This window comes from Schistosoma mansoni, chromosome 4, assembly GCF_000237925.1.
Source record: "Schistosoma mansoni strain Puerto Rico chromosome 4, complete genome".
Taxonomy (NCBI): Eukaryota; Metazoa; Platyhelminthes; class Trematoda; order Strigeidida; family Schistosomatidae; genus Schistosoma; species Schistosoma mansoni.
Window position 1 is genome coordinate 25,857,522 of NC_031498.1, and position 20,396 is coordinate 25,877,917.

The following is a 20,396-nucleotide window of genomic DNA, read 5'->3' on the forward strand; positions in this document are numbered from 1 at the left end:
ACATGTCAGAAGAATAGTGGTATCGCTCTGCAAATACTTGGCATTCATGTTACATGTGTCAAACGCTCACTAGCGATATGACTGTAAGTCAGCTGAAGGCAGTTACTGTAAGATGTGTCGATGTCTCGTGAAAAAGACCTTTGAATTTATCACCCCACATACACCGAAAATTGTATCCAGATAGCCCACATGTGATCGTAATGGCCATAATGAAACATAAGTTGTTAAACGAATCCTAGAAAACCTATAGACCGTGAAAAAACTTACTTACTTACGCCTGTTACTTCCAATGGAGCATAGGCCGCCGACCAGCTTTCTCCAAACCAATCTGTCGTGGGCTTTCCTTTCTAGTTCTATCCAGTTTTTGTTCGTTCTTCTCATGTCTGTTTCTATTTCTCGGCGTAATGTGTTCTTTGGTCTTCCTCTTCTCCTTTGACCTTCACGATTCCATGTGAGGGCTTGTCTTGTGTCACAATTGGGTGATTTCCTCAAAGTGTGCCTGATCCACTTCCAGCACTTCTTCCTGATTTCTTCCTCCTCTTGAATCTGGTTTGTTGTCTCCCACAGTAACTTGTTGCTGATAGTGTCTGGCCAACGGATCCGAAGTATCTTGTGTAGACAACTGTTAATAAACACCTGTATCTTCTGGATAATGGCTTTCGTAGTTCTCTACGTCTCCGCTCCACACAGTAGAACTGTCTTGATATTTGTATTGAAAATTCTAACCTTGGTGTTGGTTGACAATTGTTTTGAGTTCCAGATGTTCCTCAGTTGTAAATATGCTGCTCTTGCTTTGCCAATCTGCGCCTTTCCATCTGCATCAGATCCGCCATGTTCATCAGTGATGCTGCCCAGATATGTAAAGGTTTCTACATTCGCCAAAGCTTCTCTGTCAAGTGTAATTTGATTGGTGCTTGTTGTATTGCATCGGAGAGTCTTGCTTTTGCCTTTTTGATATTGAGACCTACTGCTGCTGAGGCTGCTGCTACACTGGTCGTTTTCTCCTGCATTTGTTATTGCGTTTGTGATAGAAGAGCCAGATCACGTGCGAAGTCAAACCGTGGAAAAACAACCTTCCCGAAATGGATGAAACCGATAAAATAGTTAATCTAAGAGGCCGAGATATTTTGAAATTTGCCTAGACATGAAAAATCGGAAAAACCCAATAGTAATCCCAGGTAAAACTCAGTTAGCTATTGGTTCAGATAAATCTCTAAAAAAGTAATCTACAAAACGTTGAGCTCAGGGCGAACTCTTGAGACCAAATATAGCGCTTTGTTTACTTAAGGATGAAACAAGTCTGACAAATGCAAATCAAGTCAAGGCAGTTCTTCCCTTTAACTTCTTCTTCTTTACGTAGAGGTTTTCCGAATCCGTGGTGTCATAGATAAAGAACAAGACTGTTGATAGCCTCTGTCAATAATAGCTTGTAATTCAAGAGATTATTTATTTCAATCCAAAAACTTGAAACTGCTTAGATTCCAAATGACTGATGAACTATGCTTGAACATTCAAATATTTTCTAGCCACCTATTAGGACACCATACTGCACTTGTAAATAATTATATTACACATGTAATTTGGAACAATATCCTCGTTTTAATTTCTTGACTCGGATCTTAAGGTCACTAGTAACACATGGCGGGGTTATTCTGGTCTTCTTGATTGGTTGGTTGTACATGTTAGACATATATCAAGTTTTTTAATACTATCTGACGGATTTTTTTGTTTCGACACGTCATTGTAATGCCACAACATCGAAAACAAGTAAACGACAATTGTAATGTTCTAAACCAACCACTTCCCCGTGTAATTCACAGACCAATCCCAATTACTGCGTCATCTGTTGTACTTTCACCTTTCGAACTAGTCACTCCTAGAATGCCTGTACGAACTGTGGCCGATCCACCGGAAATGGTCCCGTCTAGTCACTGGTTTCACGGAAATATTAGTCGGGAGGACACTGAGAGACTTCTGAAACATCATTTACAAAATGGGACTTTTCTTATTAGATTCAGCATATCGACTCACAAATATGTTCTGAGCGTCATTTACAATCAGCAGCTGTATCATTATCCAATAGAAGAATTGTCCGATGGATTTTATCAGGTACCTGATGAGTTTTGAAAACGGTTTGTTATTTCAAGTTGCTTCGATGAGGCAACGAGTCGTACTTTTGTTTATGATTAATGCTGTCCGTACTGTTTTATAATCGTGTATATTGTTCGTGTTTTTCTCAACAATAAACCTAGTGGACTTTAAGATTGGGATGATGATATAAAAATTATAGACCAGTTAATTTCTTTTGTATAGTTAGGATATTGTCAGTGTTGGTATTATACTGTATAAGGCCTTCCTAATAACTTTATTAACTTTGTGTTACTCTCTAAAATATTTGTCTGGATTTTACTTACTTTTTCAGGTTAATGGGACGAATGCTAAATACCTGGGTATTGACCTACTTGTATCAGAGTTCAGGCGTGCAAATAACTGCATAGTTTGCTCTTTAGGGAAGCCTGTGCCAGGTCTCCGACCGCCTCCACATATTACTGTTTATGGAGTAACCAATGATTTACATCATGCCGTAAGGAAAGCAAATCTTAAGGTTAGTCAATTTTTATATAAATCGATACAAATTCTCTCCCGATCTATTAAACATGTGTATTTAATAGCAGTTAGTGTTAAGATACAAGTAGTCAACCAACCATATTTCTAAAGCTTTGCTGATGTATCGTGGAGTCATGGAACTGGAAGTTAAATATTGAGTTTGGTGTTTGTAAAAAGTGAACCAGTTGACTAATTTGTAAACTCATCGAATAACAATTGAGAATCTTTTATGCACTCACGTTTACCATCGGTAGGCTATTTCTGCTGGAATCTACAGAGAATTCAAAAGGTTTCAAGATGGCCAAAACCAAAACATTGAGCTAATCTATGGAACTAAGCTACCCTTCGATCCCATAGGAGGAATCGTGTTGCATAATAAAGGTCCTCTGAACGAGAAGAACTGGTGAATTTTTACTTAACACGAAGCTGGTTTCGGTGATACAATTGCTTCTATTATCTAGCTGTTAGCTTTAAATAGATTACTGTGCTCGATACTTTTATTGGTGAAACTTATAATCCGTAAACCACTGGAATGACTGATGGTCGGTGACATGTGCATGTATAACCGAGGGTGAAAGCAAAAGCCACTGGACATCAAATTGAATGGAAATCTCGACCTTGTTATAACCTATATTTTATTACTTTCCGTGACCGCTCATTATCACTATCGTGAAGTAAGAGAAGCAACACAAGTCTCCGTGCTAGTCCGTGCTCTTCATATTTATGGTTTAGTCGTTTTCATAAATAACTTATGCCGCAATCAGTAACCTGGCTGTCTTGTCACAAATCTCATTTAAAACAGTATCCTTAATCAAGATTACTGTGACTATGTGTAAAGCTTTTTGGTATACTTTTGTGTTTGTAAGGGTGTTCGTGACCTCTTCACACGTGTCAGTTCAATGGAAGTAACAAGTTTGTCGGATTATGTGAATGAAAAATCAGCTGACAGTGGCGCTACTCCATTAATCGAAGCTGCCAAAACAGGCTCTAATGATATTGTCCGGGTAAGTATAACTTACAAGTTGTAGTTTGTTTATATTAGTTTCCCGTAATTTGATTGTTCCTCATGCTATTTTTCCAGTGTTTTGTGTAATAATAATGATTATACCCAGTAAACTGTTGAACCTGTGCTTACCACATGCATCACTATCGATAGTCATTAATGTACTTTATAACTTTAATATTTATTGTCTTTATTTTACAAAGCGAATAGATGGGCGTCCTACTATATTGCATAGTCTTTAGACATTCTTCGGCCCTTTTTTTCGAACTTATGCTTTCTAGGGACTTATTCTTCAAAAAGTTATGACGAACGTACATGCTAGTAAGCACAGTGAATTAAAAGTACAGAGGCTGTGACTTAAACACTTCTCTCTTTTAACTCGATTTTCGTCGAATTCTCAGGAAATGAAGCAGTAGACGTAGTTCATTATTCGGTGTACACTCAAGCTTGCCTTTTATGCTACATTTATCTATTATTGTGTGGATAATTACTTCTTGCACATCATTGTGCCTGTTAAGCAAGCTCTATTTACTGTACTTCTTTGTTCAATTTAGCTTTTATTAGAGCACAATGCGTCTGTAAATTTAAGAGACTGTGGTGGATTCACAGCACTTCATCGTGCATGTCAAAAAAGTTTTGCACATGTTGCTGAAACTCTTTTAAGAGTCGGCCGTGCTAATCCTCAGATTAAATGCCCATTTTCTGGGAATACTGCACTTCATGAAGCTGCTATGTTAGGTCATGCCGATTGTGTAAACTGTCTCCTACGTTACCATGCTGCTCCATGGGCAAGAAATGCTGAAGCTGAGATGCCTTTTGAATTAGCTCTACGCTATGGATTTGCTGATTTAGCTGCTGCTCTGGCCGGTTACAAACCTGCTCCAGCAATTACAGTGCAGGTAAATTGTATTTTCACCTTTTTGTGAAAGTTATTTTTGTCCTTATATATTAGTTATTGGTCGATATTATTACTAAGTAAATTACTTATTTCGCCATACTAGTACTGTTGGAAACATTAACATCAAATTGTTGGTTATATTCTCAATTGTAGCTTAATTCTAAACAGTGTAGCGTAATCTCCACTATATAGCTTATTCTGTACTTTTCGATGTCAGAGCTTTACCTACTTTATTACTGATTTAAATTAACTGCGGATTGTACAGTAGTTATCGGTCAGTAAGGGTTGTCACAATATCTTGATGACTGATTGAATAGGATCGGTTGGTATATTTTGACTTGAGTTTGCTTTAATCGGTGATCTAAATATACTGTTCGTAATTTTATGGGAGTACATAAATATGTTGTTACACTCACTTTGTAGGGCTGTGACCACACTCTTACCTTATGAATCACAGAAGCTTAACACTGCAATTAAGAGCCTGATATGTGAGACGACGATAATTCGGCCATTATGTAGCATTGTACGTGACAAGAAAAGAAAAGGTTATCTTCCACAAAAGGACTTTATTGTTTCTAGGAGAAGATAATTATTATTCAACATGTTCTTATGTGTAGTTGATACAAGACATTAGACTATTAAAAAAAGTAAGGAGCAAAGTAAAACATAGTGTAACAATGAAAATGATTGGGAAGGGTATTGTTTATAAATTCACTGAGGACATGTGTTACGAAAACTTGAGAACTATTATGATTTAAATTGACTAGTGCACCAGGTAATCCCATCCAACAGGTGGAATCCAGAAATTTCAGTTAATTCTATTGGGATCATGTCATGACCCTCAGATTTAGATTATTGTTGGTTTTTTAAGGTGCTTGTTCAGCCTATATCTAAGTGAAATGTTATAGCAAAAAATAAAGATAATGTATCTCACGGTAGTGATACTGAGGTGTTCTATCAAAAAATCAAGTCATGAATTTACTAATCCTTGTTGTATAAAACATAAGGTTTAGGTTATTTAATGTAGATGCAATGACACCCTAACAATCAGTGATGGCTATCTGTGGGGATTTGTGTCCACCCCCCATTTAACTCTTCAAGTGATGATCAGCCGACAGACATTTAGTAAATCAAGCTAAAAAGAGTGTACCAATGAATTTTGGAGCTGATCAACACTCTAGTGGCTTTTTTTCATGGGTTAGTAACTATTAGTGGGGTATAGATAAGATTAAAGCATGTCCCGTGCAGGATTGTGTTGGGGTACTCTGGCTATTCCTTAACCAATCAACTCTAGCGCACACTCTGGAATCCTATATAAAAACTATAAATATACTAACGTTTTTCTTATTATGGTTCCTACTTCCATCCAACCTTGTTATTTGGAATATAATTACGTTCCTGTTGAAATGTGCTCTGATTTGGGAACTTGTCAAGTGAATTAGTGTCCAAAGAATACTGAGCAATATGAGTAGCTGGGTCGTAGTAAGATAAATCATAACGGTAACATTTTGAGACTTGAAGTCACTAACTTCTAGTCTGAGCCGTGTTGGTAAATGCAGACTACCTGGTTAGGGTCCGCGTGACTATCGTAACCAATGGTTGGAAACTCTGGGTGACATGGCTCAGAATCGATCACAATGGCGTAGGTGTACACACTCTTTATCTTCCCTTAAACCTAGAGATTAAAATTGCTTCATAACTTTTTTCCTTCCTATACTATATCCTTATATACAACCTTTCTTTATATACTACCACCACTAAATTAATTACTTCTATGAATCCGGTGTTCATCATGTTGTGCTAACGAGGTATGGCAACTTGGACCGATGCATATGTGTGCCTGGTCCTACGTTGTCGCTGACTGACTGACTGAACATTTTGAGAACTACCGATGTATGGCAACTTCAACCGATGCACAACTAACCCCAGTTTCATGTTTAGCTAAGTGTGCTAAATGTGCAATACTTTGACCTCAGCATTTAGGAGGTACTTTTTATAGAGGCGTTTGATGATTTACAACATGAATTGTCGAGTTGTACGTAGACTGAAAAAAATGTTAATTTCCTCTTACCACATTGATGTAAATTTTGGCAACTTTAACTAATACATATATATTTGTGTTAAGTCCCATATTTTGTTTATAATTGACTGAATGAGGTCAAATTTATTAATAATATACAATTTTATGATTGAATTTTGATTGATTCACCATTAATAATGTAATGCATATACAGTAATATGAATAATATACCCAATCACATATCATCCTGTATATAGGTTGTTTTTCGCAGATTGGCACGTACATGAGTATTTTAAAATTGATAACCGACCTCCCAAGTGTTAAAATCAATAATAACACTAATGTCAAGATGCCATCGTGTTATGATTGATGTTGGTAGTATTATAACTGGATGTATAAAAATAAAAAGTATGATTATATAACAGTTTACTTGTCGGAATGACATTATGATTCTTCTTTTTAATGCGTAAAACTAAGTTATATGTACCTTGCAATGGCGAAGGTGCATCCACTCTTTGTGTTCTTCTAAATTCTAATCTGAATTCCTCATGTCCATATCCTTTTTCTCTTTCCAAATTTATTTCACTATATTATACTCCTTCAATAACATCTTCAAACCCTAACCTTTCGGATTACTGCTTATACTCTTACTACTTCTACCACTATGGGATTTGAATCGACAACTGGATCTCTGTGCTAATGTGGTATGGCAACTCGAACTGATGTACGTACGTACGAAGTTCTACGTTGTGACTGATTCACTGATTAGTATTATACGGAAGTTAGAATTTATCTTTAAAACAAAAAATACAATCTCAGTAATCGAATTACAACCATTCGTAAACCAGACTTTCGATAATACATCTATTAAACGAAAGATAATTATACTGTCTTTTTCAGTTATAGGAAAACCAAAAATTAGCTAGTTGGGCTTTTTTTTCTATAACGTTAAATATCGAAAAATTCATTACTTAGATAAACTAAAATGTATCTCTGCAGTTTACACGTTACGTCATGTATGTATAATTAGTGGGAATTTAGTGAACTTCTAACAAAAAGATATGGGTATAGTAAGAGTTAATTTTTATTACATTCTGCTCATTATCTGAATTTAATGTTTATGTGTAGTTTAGAATTTCAATGAATATCTTGGTATATTGTATAGGTTTAACAAAAAGAAAATACTTTACCCTCAGTACTACTCGCTTAGTGTTTCTACGAAGTAATGCTTCGAAAATGTCTACTATACTGTTACCAATTTATACATACCCCTAACAAAGCTGTAACCAGGTTGTGACTGCTATCTTGATATGATTGTCGGGGTTACCTATCGTGATCACCCAATCGAATTCTATTGGCTGGGATATTCTCTTCTCTTATAGTCTCGTACCAGGTAGACCGGTTGGAGTATAGCTCAACTACAAGCACCAAACCCGTAGTTAGAGGGCGAAATCGTACCACCGACTGTTGAAGTGTGATGTCAGTAAGATGTTTTTATCAAAAAACCAGAACCTGCGGAAATGCTGACTTCTCAGTGAAGGAGAGGACTGGAAAATTTCGGCTTTAAAATGACTAATCTTACCTTTCCTCACGGCTTTTCGTTTCCTGTAATAAGGCCTTGGAAATAGGGAACTAAAACATCTTAGATTATTCACAGAAAATTTGTATGTGACCAGCCTTAAAAAGTTGACGCTTGGGCACTGCGTTTATGCTTCTAGACCATCCATAATGCGGTCTCCTTTTTAGATACTTGAAGGAAAGTTATCTTTCTACGGTGTAAGAAATCGAAATGTGATAACTGCCCTCATAGCTCTAATGGCGCTCGAAACATAGTCATAAAGTAGTCACAAGACGCAATGTACTAACTGTTTAATAGTTAAATGAGCATATAATTGTTATCACATATGACACAAATCAACAAAAGTCTACTTTTTTTTTTACAAAAATCCACCATGAATTCTTCAATATATGTAACTTTGACAATGTATTCTTCTTGTTTTCCACCACCAACCCCTCTCCACTTCCTTTATTTATTATCATTATTTTCATACAGAACGATTGGTATCATCCTTCATTATCAAAATCAGAAACTGATAAAATATTTTCCAATTGTTCAACAATTAAAGATGGTGCATTTCTAATTCGACGATCATCACAATCAGAAAGAAAATTTGTACTTGTTCTATATTATCAACATCAAACATTAAAATATCAAATAGAAGTAGTTGATTTTTCATTTCATATGGATACAAAAGAAGCTTATTTCATTGATAAAGTATGCACGTTTTTTTTAATTTTCTTATTAATCTATAAAACAGGGTTATTTTAAAGGTGGTTATCGAATGTAGTGATAAGACTATTTGAATTATTATAAACTATGTACTGATTATTACAATATTCTCGTATGGCTCAAAAATTGTTATGCCCCGATAACAATCGTGAATGGTAACTTTGGGATCCGTTTATGGATCAATATTATGCATATAATTTTTATCGTATATTTGCTAAATAATTAAACTACTCATATTCATGTTCCTCTTATTATAAGCTTTATTTTGACCCTTGGACTATTATTGCACGATTTACCATTCCTGAGTTATACCCAGTCTATTAATTACTGCTCCCCCTATTCACAGCCACATTCGGCTAACTCTTGTACAAATGTTATTTTCTATTTTATTGGCACGATGTGGTCAGTTTGATTGGTATATAAACTCAGTATGTTTGAAATACAAGGATTCATACCGTAGAGGCTGTTATTGGTGTTCTGGACTTAACTAGTTGGGCTAGGCAGAAACCAGGACCGATTAGCTCTCTAGACTGCTCGTACGGTTTTCGTGTGTTACTGTTCCAATCGATAATTCTCTGCTTTCTGATTGGCGGTCTTATCAAGTCATACATTATCTGGGCATCCACTCGGCCACAAGATATAACAAAAATAAACATCCTATCTGCTATAATTCATTGAAATGTTTCATTATGAAAATGTAACTGTGGACAGTTTAGATTTAATCTGAGTGATCTGCATGTTTGTTTAAATTCTCAAGGAATTACTGAACTATAAAAACCTGCACTAAATATTACAAGCTGCGTAAGACTTTTATCCAGAACTTCGTCTACATGTTCTGGATGACTTTCATTCTAGGAGCACCTGCCATTTTTACTGATTTTCTCAGGAATAAATCTCCAAACCTTTCTTAATCTTGTACACTAGTTATTTCGATTAAACTCCGTCAGCAGTCAGATTTCATAGATAGTATTACAACTGTTCACATTGTCATGTTCGTTTTACACCGATGTTCGTGACTCATCACGAACAGAGCTAATCGAGTAATTCTCTTCCCTCATTTCTTCCAGTGATAGTTAATTCATATTGTTAGCTAACTTCGATCATCTTATTTTGTTTAGTTTTTCGTTTTTATTTAATCGCATATTTCAACTACTTGTCTTCTTTAATTTAACTTGTTTTTAAACGTAGCATCTATTTTTTTCATTTTAGGGTCCGCTTCATTTATCCTTAGAACACTTGGTAGAACATTATAGTCGTTTTGCAGATGGAATACCTGTACGTTTACACTATGCTATATCTCCGTCTGGTAGAGTTACTAATATTGAACAATTGGTACCTCACAATCTAGATAATCATGGTCAAGAATTAAGAAAAATTGAATCTTCTGCCGTTGGTGATGCATGGGCTTTAAGAACTATTTCATCCAGTTTACATGGTGGTCGTATGGGTGCACCGTTATCAATGTCAATCGCTAAAGGTGCTTCACGTCATGGACAAAAATCAAATCAGGTATTTAATTTACATCAAATTATTTTTCTCGTATCATATTAGTTGACATAGTCTCTCTAATGATCACTTTTCTTTTTCTTTTTAAATTATTCACCAATCACTTACAGGGAAAACATAGTTCATCGAGTTCCGGTGTCTCTGGTATGTCCAGTGGTGGTGGCCTCCTTCCGGTTGCAGCTGGTCTACAATTAACTTCATCTGGAACATCTTGTATCGGGTCAACAAGTGGTTCTGGTGAACTTCGTTTAATTCCTAGCGATGCTGTCATTCTATTGTATAGACTTGGTGAAGGTGAATTCGGTGAAGTTTATCGAGGCAGACTACACTTGGATAATGGTATAGTTCAAGAAGTGGCTGTGAAAGTAAGTCGGTTTACAATTTAATCTTTTCTGTTTCTTTTTTTGTTGTTTCCGTTTTATTTTCCTTTGTTTCATGCTTTGTCTCGACTGAATAATTGACTAATAATAGTAGTATTAGCTGTTGTTGTTGTTATTTGACCTTTTGTTGTACCTAGTTAATATATACGAGAGATCACATACGTAAATTTATGTCAAGTTGAATTGTCAAAAACATGTTTGAGAAGATAGAAACTATTACTACTGCTAATACTACTACTGACCTGTTATTAGTTAGTCTGAACTGAATTGTAATTCCAAATGTCTTGTCTCTGATTGGTCAATTGTAGTTCGTTTTGTTTTAATTAGTTTTTTTATTGGTCGACTCTATACAATGCTACACACGGACATACGCACACTAAAGAAGAAGATTTAGGAGGTGGCCTTTCAACCTGTAGCTTTCTTATATTACTAAAAAACAAGGTACTGTAAATAAATGTCGCCTAAGTTTCAAACATGCGAATGTTGTTGACAGTTTATACACGAGTATTTAAATATGACTGAGGAAGTAAGTTTTTTTCAAAGTAAAGTGTAGGATCGAATTTAATATTGAATTGGATGAACGTTGTTATCACGTTTGAAATCAGTACATCGATGAGTAAGTGGCGAGAGGATAATCAAAAGAATGAAACTAATCGCTCTAAGTTAGGTAAGAAACTTGAAGCAAACAAATTATTAAAGACAATAAGAAAAAGATCGTGATGATATGATCTATAGCGGGATCAATAATGCTTATTAACCTGATGGATTCAGTTTCATGTTACAGCGCAAATAATCAACTGCTAAGAACTCCAGCAATTCTCATCCAAACCACTTTTGTAATACTAACAAAACTATTTAAAAATGAAGGCTGAAAATTTGACAGACAATAAATAAGCAATGATGGATAATGGCTAGCAGTGAAACCAAGAACGCACGTTTCGTTCTATTTGGGTCTCGTCAGCCGGATGTACTTGCATCTCAGGGTTGATGTTCACTCTGGGACTCGAACCCAGTACCTTTCGCTTCAAACGCCATCGCGTTATCCATTCAACCACTTGCTTGTGCAATGGGGTGAAGTTTAAATTCACTTAGTATTGTTTGTTTGAATCTGCTAGTCACTATCCATATTTGCTTATAAAGCTTGTGAATTAAGGCCATATCAAGGAAATACGCACAAGATGCACATATGCCAATAAGAGACTGATCAATTGCAGTCCTAAACATCAATGGGAAGATTCAAACAAACAATATCAAGTGAATTTTGCACTTAATAAATAGTTTTAAATATCTCACTAAATTTTATTGCCTTTCAATAGTTTTCACTTATGAAGCGAACTCAAGAGTTTTGAGAATTATTCATTAATTCTCTGTCCGCCTGATCTTAGATACTAGTTTATTTCCATTGGGGTTTAAACTATCTCGATTATTTAGAAAAGATGGGATGTGACTAGAAATGAAATCCAGACCACGTGTTTCATGTTGCTTGGATCTCTATAGTGGTTACATTGTATTTGTGTAATAAGAAGACGAAGATTATCAGAACTATGTGATATATTAGAGCAGTAGACACATATACTTGGTAAGAACATTTATATATAAAAATAAAAGATCAGCTAGACAAATGGAAGGGGGTAAGTGGAGATATGAATAATATGAAAAACAATGTGAAAATTCATCGCACTGGATAATAAGCTTATATTACCAGGATAAATTCTAGTGAGAACAAACTATTTTTTAATACATAAAGGGGGTTTGAATTTTCGTATGTCTAAAACCTCAATAAACCTTAGTATACACTTTTGTACAAAACCACAAAAGCTGTGTTAAGATCAATCCTATGACCTGTTGTGACTATATGTTTGGCAACATAGGATGATGGATGTTTATCATCTACTCTTATAGGGGCATTTGATTTTATTTATTTTTGCGACCATTCAGGTACATGTTCACACACCCTAATTTGGAGACTACGAATACTCCTCCCTACGTGTGTGTAGCCACACACGCATTTGAATTGGTAAATACAATGGGATGTGACGCAATCATTCTCATGTCTTTCTAGGTATTTGATGAAGCGTGGACCGTGTTTTCCTTCACATAGTTCTGATAATCTTCGTCTTTTTATTACACTATATAAATTTATATTGAATTCATCGTATTCATCGCTTAACTACTTTAAAATGGCACTTTGTAACTGATTTATGTTGTTGACTTCTTGTAGCTGGAGGATCCTTTAGGTTTTATCAACGTACTTACGCCTGTTACCCCTAGTCGAGGAGCATAGGCCGCTCACCAGCATTCTCCATCCAACTCTGTCCTGAGCCTTCCTTTCCAGTTCTTTCCAGTTTCTATTCATCCTTTTCATATCTGCTTCTATTTCCCGGCGTAATGGGTTCTTTGGCCTTCCTCTTTTCGGCTTCCCTTCCGGATTCCAAGTTAGGGATTGCCTTGTAATGCACATTGATTTCCTTAATGTATATCCGATCCACTTCCAACGTCTTTTCCTAATTTCCTCTTCAGCTGGAAGCTGGTTTGTCCTCTCCCATAAAACGCTGTTGCTGATAGTATCCGGCCAATGGATGTTGAGTATTTTGCGTAGACAACTATTTATAAATACTTGTACCTTCCTGATGATGATCGTAGTAGTTCTCCACGTTTCAGCTCCGCACAGTAGGATTGTCTTGACGTTCGTATTGAAGATTCTGACTTTGAAATTAGTTGACAGTTGTTTGGAGTTCCATATATTGTTCAATTGTAGAAATGCTGCCCTTGCTTTGCCAATCCTCGCCTTTACATCTGCATCCGATCCTCCTTGTTTATCAACGATGTTTCCCAGGTACTTGGATGTTTCCACTTCTTCCAGAGTTTCTCCATCAAGTGTGATTGGGTTGTTGTTCTACGTGTTGTATTTGAGGATCTTGCTTTTTCTTTTGTGAATGTGGAGACCTATCGATGCAGAGGCTGCTGCTACATTTGCTGTCTTCATCTGCATTTGTTCGTGTGTATGAGAGAGGAGGGCTAGGTCATCTGCGAAGTCCAAATCATCTAAATGATTCTGAGAAGTCCATTGTATTCCGTATTTCCCCTCAGATGTCGAAGTCTTCATAATTCAGTCAATCACCAGAAGGAAGAGGAATGGGGAGAGTAGACATTTATCAACGTAGCATAAAACATATTGTTATTGTCAGTCTTACTGTGATAAGTTTCTGTTCCTGAGGATCATATTAAGCGTTTTTGCAAAAATTTTAAGTGTTTCGACGATGATTTTCATTATTTTTCTCACCATGAGATCTGGAAATCTTGTGTTCTAGCTTATTTATTATCCAAAACAACTTTTTACTATTTTCTTTTTATTGAGTTAGAAGGTAAAATTACAAACCACTGAACACCAACTCAGTTGTCTAAAGGTTAAGTTCCGGCTTATAGATTGAAATGTCTTGAATTCGATTCACAATAGGATGGGCCATGGATATACACTCCTTAATAGTCTTATTTTATTTCTTTATTTCAACACATAAATATTGGTACAAGGAAGCACCAGATAAATATGCGCCTCACAAATCTCATTTGATTTGTGTGAGGGCTGTGATTCTGCTCAGGTGCCCAAACTGAAACAGGTGGTTTTCTTAGGGGGCCACACCCCGAGCCTTTGACCTAAAGGTCTGATCCACAAGGCAGTGGAACATCGTAAGGAGATGCAGTCCCATGGTAACCGGTGACCGACGATTGATTCATACGCCATTCGTTCCTTAGGATGCTGGAGCCCATGTGTACCATTGGTTTGTAATCAGGGTTTTCCAACTCCACTAGGTGGACTTTCAATGTCCACCGAACAGGTTAAAGCGCCAGACATTCGTTTTTCGTCCTCTCGATTTCATAAACAGCACCGGTGCCATGAGAAGGCAGTGAGTAGGACTACCCTGGCAGAGGCTATATATTCGCGTGGCCATGTGAGAGCATTTGTAGAGGGAGAGCGGACTCTCCCCGTTATCGGCCGTACCAGGGCATTTGGGGGCCCTTAATAGTCTTAACACCATGACAAGACAGCTTTCTAATGTTTTTGTTTTATTTTTCAATGGTTATATAACTGATATTAGTCCATGACATAGACTATAACAAGTTCAACAATCTTTATAAATCTCCCTATTATTGATATACAATATCTACATCATCATTTATTTAAATGCCAATTGTCTATTCGTTTGTTTAGACTAATTCCATTGGTGATGAATCATTTTCTGTATTTGCATAATTCATTTATTTGAAGATAAGTATTTGAGCTTTCCAATTAGGTCATTTAGTATAGTTTCATATATATATCTATATTAACTGTTGATATGACTACTAGTAATGATAATGATTAATAGATACTTTTAAATAGTTAACATGTGAAATGTACAATTACAGTGTATGATATAACATATATGTATATGATAGACGCCATTCAATTATTTGTTAATTAGATTAAATGAACTTACATAATATTGATGAATAGACTAGTTGATTCAATATTAATAACAGAAATAACTTTTATGCGGTAGTTTTCCTTTTCTTCAATATATACGGTCTGATAATATTTTTTTGATTTTGATATGGTAATAGTAAATAAAATGAAAAATAAAGAAAGTATATTTTTTTTGTCTGTCTACCTTTTTAAACATTGATTCGTTGATCTAGAATTATTCAATGAATAATTGGAAGGAATTTCTTTTCCATTATTTAGAGTCATATGTTAGACAGAGGGTATTAGGGAATGATGGTAAATCAGTTGATGAGGTTATGAATCTTCATCGACTAAGATGGTTAGGCCACGTGTTACGTATGCCTGAACACCGATTACCACGACGCGCAATGCTGATTAGTATTGGGGATGGTTGGAAGAAAGTTAGGGACGGCCAAAGCAAAACATGGCATCAGTGCTTGAAGTCACTAACTTCTGTTGTGAGCCATGTTGGTAGATGCAGACTACTTGGTTGGGGTCCGCGCGACAATCGTAGTCAATGGTTGGAGACTGTGGGTGACATGGCTCAGAATCGATCACAGTGGCGTAGGTGTATACACTCTTTATCTTCCCTTAAACCGTGAGACTAAAATTGCTTCATAACTTTCTTCCTTCCTATACTATATCCTTATATACAACCTATCTTTTATATATTACCACCACTAAATTAACTACTTCTATGAATCCGGTGTTCATCTTGTTGTGCTAACTAGGTATGGCATTTTGGACCGATGCATATGTGTGCCTGGTCCTATGTTGTAGCTGACTGACTCACTTTTAGATATACTTGCGTGTGTGAAGAATAGTGATACTACCCGACGACTACTTAAACATCGAAGTGGTGGGATAGAGTTCCAATCTGTAATTCAGTAATGAAATGTTGTGAACTTTAACCGGTAAGTTGTCAAACGTGGAGATCATTGAATACTTCCCGAATGCCTATACTATAAAATATTTTTTTGAAAAACTAGATTGTGTATTGAAGGTTCGAGTCTTTGAAACGTGATCACGATGACCTCGGTTATTTTCCTGAGAAATTCACACACACACTTTGAATTTACTACTTTCCAGCTCTTCAACTTACCTGTCGGATATGATAGAATCTTAAGAAATACTATACGTTAGTTTGACTACATGTGAGGTAGAAGTTATGAACAGGAACACTAAGTCCTCTCTAACTTCTAATCAAGTAGTATTGTTAAATTAGTCTACATAGCTGACGAGTCCCAAATAAGACGAAATGCGTGTCCTGGATTCCACTGCTAGCTACATTCTACTTATTTTATGCAAGAGTTGTGGTTTCGTAGTTTCTTCTTCTTCTTCTTCTTCTTCTTCTTATTATTATTATTATTATTATTATTATTATCATCATTATTTGAAGGTCCTTGTCCAACCATCGCAAAGATTGGATTTTTTAAAAGAGGCTACAATCATGATGCAATTATCTCATCCACATATTGTAACAATTTATGGTGTATGTGAAAATAAACGCCTAATGATGATATTAGAATTAGCTGAACTTGGCAGTTTATTAGATTATCTATTAGATTATCCGGAAAAATGTCAACTACCTGAATTATACAATTGGAGTATGCAAGTAAGTTAATTTTTATCTATTTCCTTTTTTGTATCTAATTTATTTAGTGTTGAAGAAAAAGTCTGTTCATCTTGATAGACTACTTTTTATTATGTGTTTCTTGGTCAGCAAAAGAGTTCCTTTTTTTGTATAGATGCACAACTCATTGGATTTCTATATACAATATAACAAAGTCAAACGTATAGTTTACAATGTTTAAGTGTTAACTGATCTCTTGGAAGGAATTGGCAGGAAACCCCCAGACTTAGGTTTCCTTTTAGTTGACATTCTTCCACAAAGCATACGTACAAATCAAATGAGATTTGTGAGGCGCATATTTATCTGGTGATTCCTTGTACCAATATTTATGTGTTTAAATAAAATAAAATAAGGGAATCGATAACCAGTAGTATTTGAACTTACACCACTCATCTTTTTAGTGGTAACATCTTAAGCTATAAAGGTGAGCGGTGTGGATTCGAATCGCACTAGGAGCATTCGTCCCCTCAAGATTTCAGGTGCTCATTAGTGAATGTCAACTAACAATACTTAAATCCATCACAACCTGCCAACTAACTTCAATCACCTTTACATCTCAAAATATTGGAGGCAATAACGTAATCGTTTGTTGGTTATTTAAAGAAGATACGACTTCAAATCAATGGGAATAGTGCAGGTCTATTGAGTATTTATCATCCTCTATGAGTTGTAATAATATTACATACCTTTTGTTTCGCGATTTCACTAGTTCATTTTTAATAGATTTTCCATTATTATTTTGTCTTACTATTCATCCATGTGATTTCATCTCTCATCGTCCTTATGTGAATCATGAACAATTGTGTCGTTTTACATTTAGTGCTAAGTATTACGCTATTTATTGATTCATCAACCCGAATAATCTATATTTGATCAGTTACTTTACCGTCTGATGACAAGAACTGTCGTAAAATTGTTCAAATGGTCGTTTAGTCAGTCTTTTTGTCAGTCATAATCATGGTAAGAATCTGACACAAATGTATATCGGTTCAATTTACCATACCACGCTCAGCGCAGTAAAAAAAATTGTAAATATGAATACCAAGTTATTTCAATAGTTGAAAGCTTGAGTCAATTGAAGCTAGACTACCATGGAAAACCTGGAAGCACTGGACGGCCGTTTCGTCCCATTATGGGACTCCTCAATTGACTCACGCTTTCAACTATGGAAATACTAAATCTCCACAAAACCCCTTCTGATAATAATAATCACATGCTCACTAGTGACTGACTTCGAGAGGTAAATCCAGGAATTCTAGTGGGAAGCAATGACCAGTGGAATTCAAACCACGTCTGTTGTGAGATATCAACTCACTGAAGGCAATTGGTGAACGGTTGCTCAACTTCGTGGATCAATCGAAGTTAGACATTAACACCGTTGGATGCCGGCTCAGTGGTCTATCGGTTAAGTGCTCTGGCGCGAGACTGGTAGGTCCTGGGTTCAAATCTCGCTCGCGAGGTGGGATCATGGATGCGCACTGCTGAGAAGTCCCATAATAGGACGAAACGGCCTTCCAGTGCTTCCAGGTTTTCCATGGTGGTCTAGTTTCAATTGACTCACGCTTTCAACTATGGAAATACTAAACCTCCACAAAGCCCCTTCTGATAATACCAAGTTATTACAAACAGTAGCGACACCAGTCATAGCAAATAAGGATTAGGCAGAGATACAGAGAGAAAAATAGTAAAAAGATCATTCGGAAAATCAGAATTTAAAGTAAGATAAAAAGACAGAATACATGTACACTATTGTAACTGATTCTAATCCACTTGCTTCAAATGCTTTTCCAGTGTTTAAATTTCTCTTCTATTATCCTTGTTGAAAAAATATTACAGTAATTAATGTAAACTATATTCTTTTGTCAGTTTGATGATACAAGGCTTCTGGTAATCCTCCTGGTGGATATTTTTGTCACCCTTGGGTTTTAACTGATAAGAAAAAGTGATATATTTCTTTCTAAAGATTATTTTATCATTAATGAATGTAGAGTGATCAACCGTCCCATGATTAAATGTTTGTACTTAATCGCGAAAGAATGTTTCACTGAAGCTAAATATCATTTTCCGCCTGTAATCCATAAGAAAGCTGACACCTTAAAATTACTATTCATATTTCTTCAACTTCAAATTTCACAATTCCTTTCATTGAATGAACTATTCAGAAACGATCACAACTCAGACTTTTACTAGTATCAGTCTTAAGCTGAAATGAACAAGTTGTTCTATATGATCTGGTTTTAATATCGGTCGAATTTTTACTATCCTCATTTGTGACTGTTATGAATGTAAATTAATGATGTAATATCTTTTCTTGTCATGTTGAAAAAAAATACAACACTAGATTGCAAGTGGTATGAGCTTTCTAGAATCAGCTAGATTTGTTCATCGAGATTTGGCTTGTCGTAATGTCCTATTATCAAATCATTCTTGTGCGAAAATTTCTGATTTTGGTCTGTCACGTGCAGTTGGTGTTGAATCCGACTATTACAAAGCTACACAACGTGGTAAATGGCCAGTGAAATGGTATGCACCAGAATCAATTTATTACAAAACATTCAGTCATGCTAGTGATGTCTGGTCATTTGGTATATGCTTATGGGAAATGTTTTCATTAGGCGAACATCCATATGCAGATCAAGATAGCTTTGAAGTTTTACGTCAAATTGAAGAAGGTGTACGCCTGCCTAAGCCTCATTTAGCTAATGATGATGTTTTTGCTATTATGCATGATTGTTGGGCGTATAATCCAGATGCACGACCAACATTTGCTCAACTTCTCGCTGTATTTCAACATCTTGCTACTAATGTTTACGAAAATGTTGAGCCACCGGAAGTGGTGGTCCCAGGAAATGCAAATCCATCATGTAAAGCTGTGAAAAATGGTATAGGATGTCATAATAATAATACTAAGAATAACAATATCTCTTCATCCACTACTGCTCCTCATCCTTCTATTGTCACTACTACCATGGCGACTAGTACTAACCAAAATGACAATCAACACATTAGTGGTAATGATCGACGTCAAACAAACTGTACTAATATACGTATTCCAAATCTTGTCCAAACTAATGGATCATCATAATAAAACAAATATAGGGGGAGGCAACAGGATAGAATGATTAGTAAAACAAATATGATGAGAATATATAAAAAGCTTCCCTTGGGCTAATTTGCTTTCTCTTTAATTTTTGGATAACTTAAACCACTTCATTTTTGCTTTTATCAAATGAATAGTTTTGTGTGGATGGGTGTGTATGTATGGAGCAATCTGTTGTTCCATTTCTATTCTGTTAATGTATGCATTTTTTATTTGATTAACCAACCAATAATAATAATAATAATAATAATAATAATAATATCTACCTCTTTGAATGATATGTATTCAACAACTTTTATTGGTTATCTATCTTTCATCTGTCGTATCTCCAAGGCATTATTACACCGTTGATGACTTTGATTTAGATCACTAAAACAAGAACAATGATGGTAATAGTCTCCGTCTTTATATTTTAATTTCTTTTAAGTTAAGCATTTAATTCAGTCCGTTGTTTTGCTTTTTTTGTGATATCCCTT

General features: G+C 35.7%; 1 protein-coding gene across 1 annotated transcript; it reads left to right on the forward strand.

Moving 5' to 3' along the window:
- Positions 1 to 1,634: 1,634 nt before the first annotated feature.
- Positions 1,635 to 19,905, forward strand: Smp_027400 (tyrosine kinase; the record flags this gene model as incomplete). The annotated part of the gene is made up of 9 exons (XM_018797317.1): positions 1,635 to 2,109; positions 2,423 to 2,605; positions 3,474 to 3,611; positions 4,165 to 4,509; positions 8,582 to 8,803; positions 10,028 to 10,327; positions 10,435 to 10,689; positions 16,587 to 16,802; positions 19,162 to 19,905. Exons 1-9 carry the CDS (start codon positions 1,747 to 1,749, stop codon positions 19,903 to 19,905), a joined length of 2,766 nt encoding a protein of 921 aa, XP_018652371.1. The 5' UTR covers positions 1,635 to 1,746.
- Between the last annotated feature and the right edge of the window lie 491 nt (positions 19,906 to 20,396).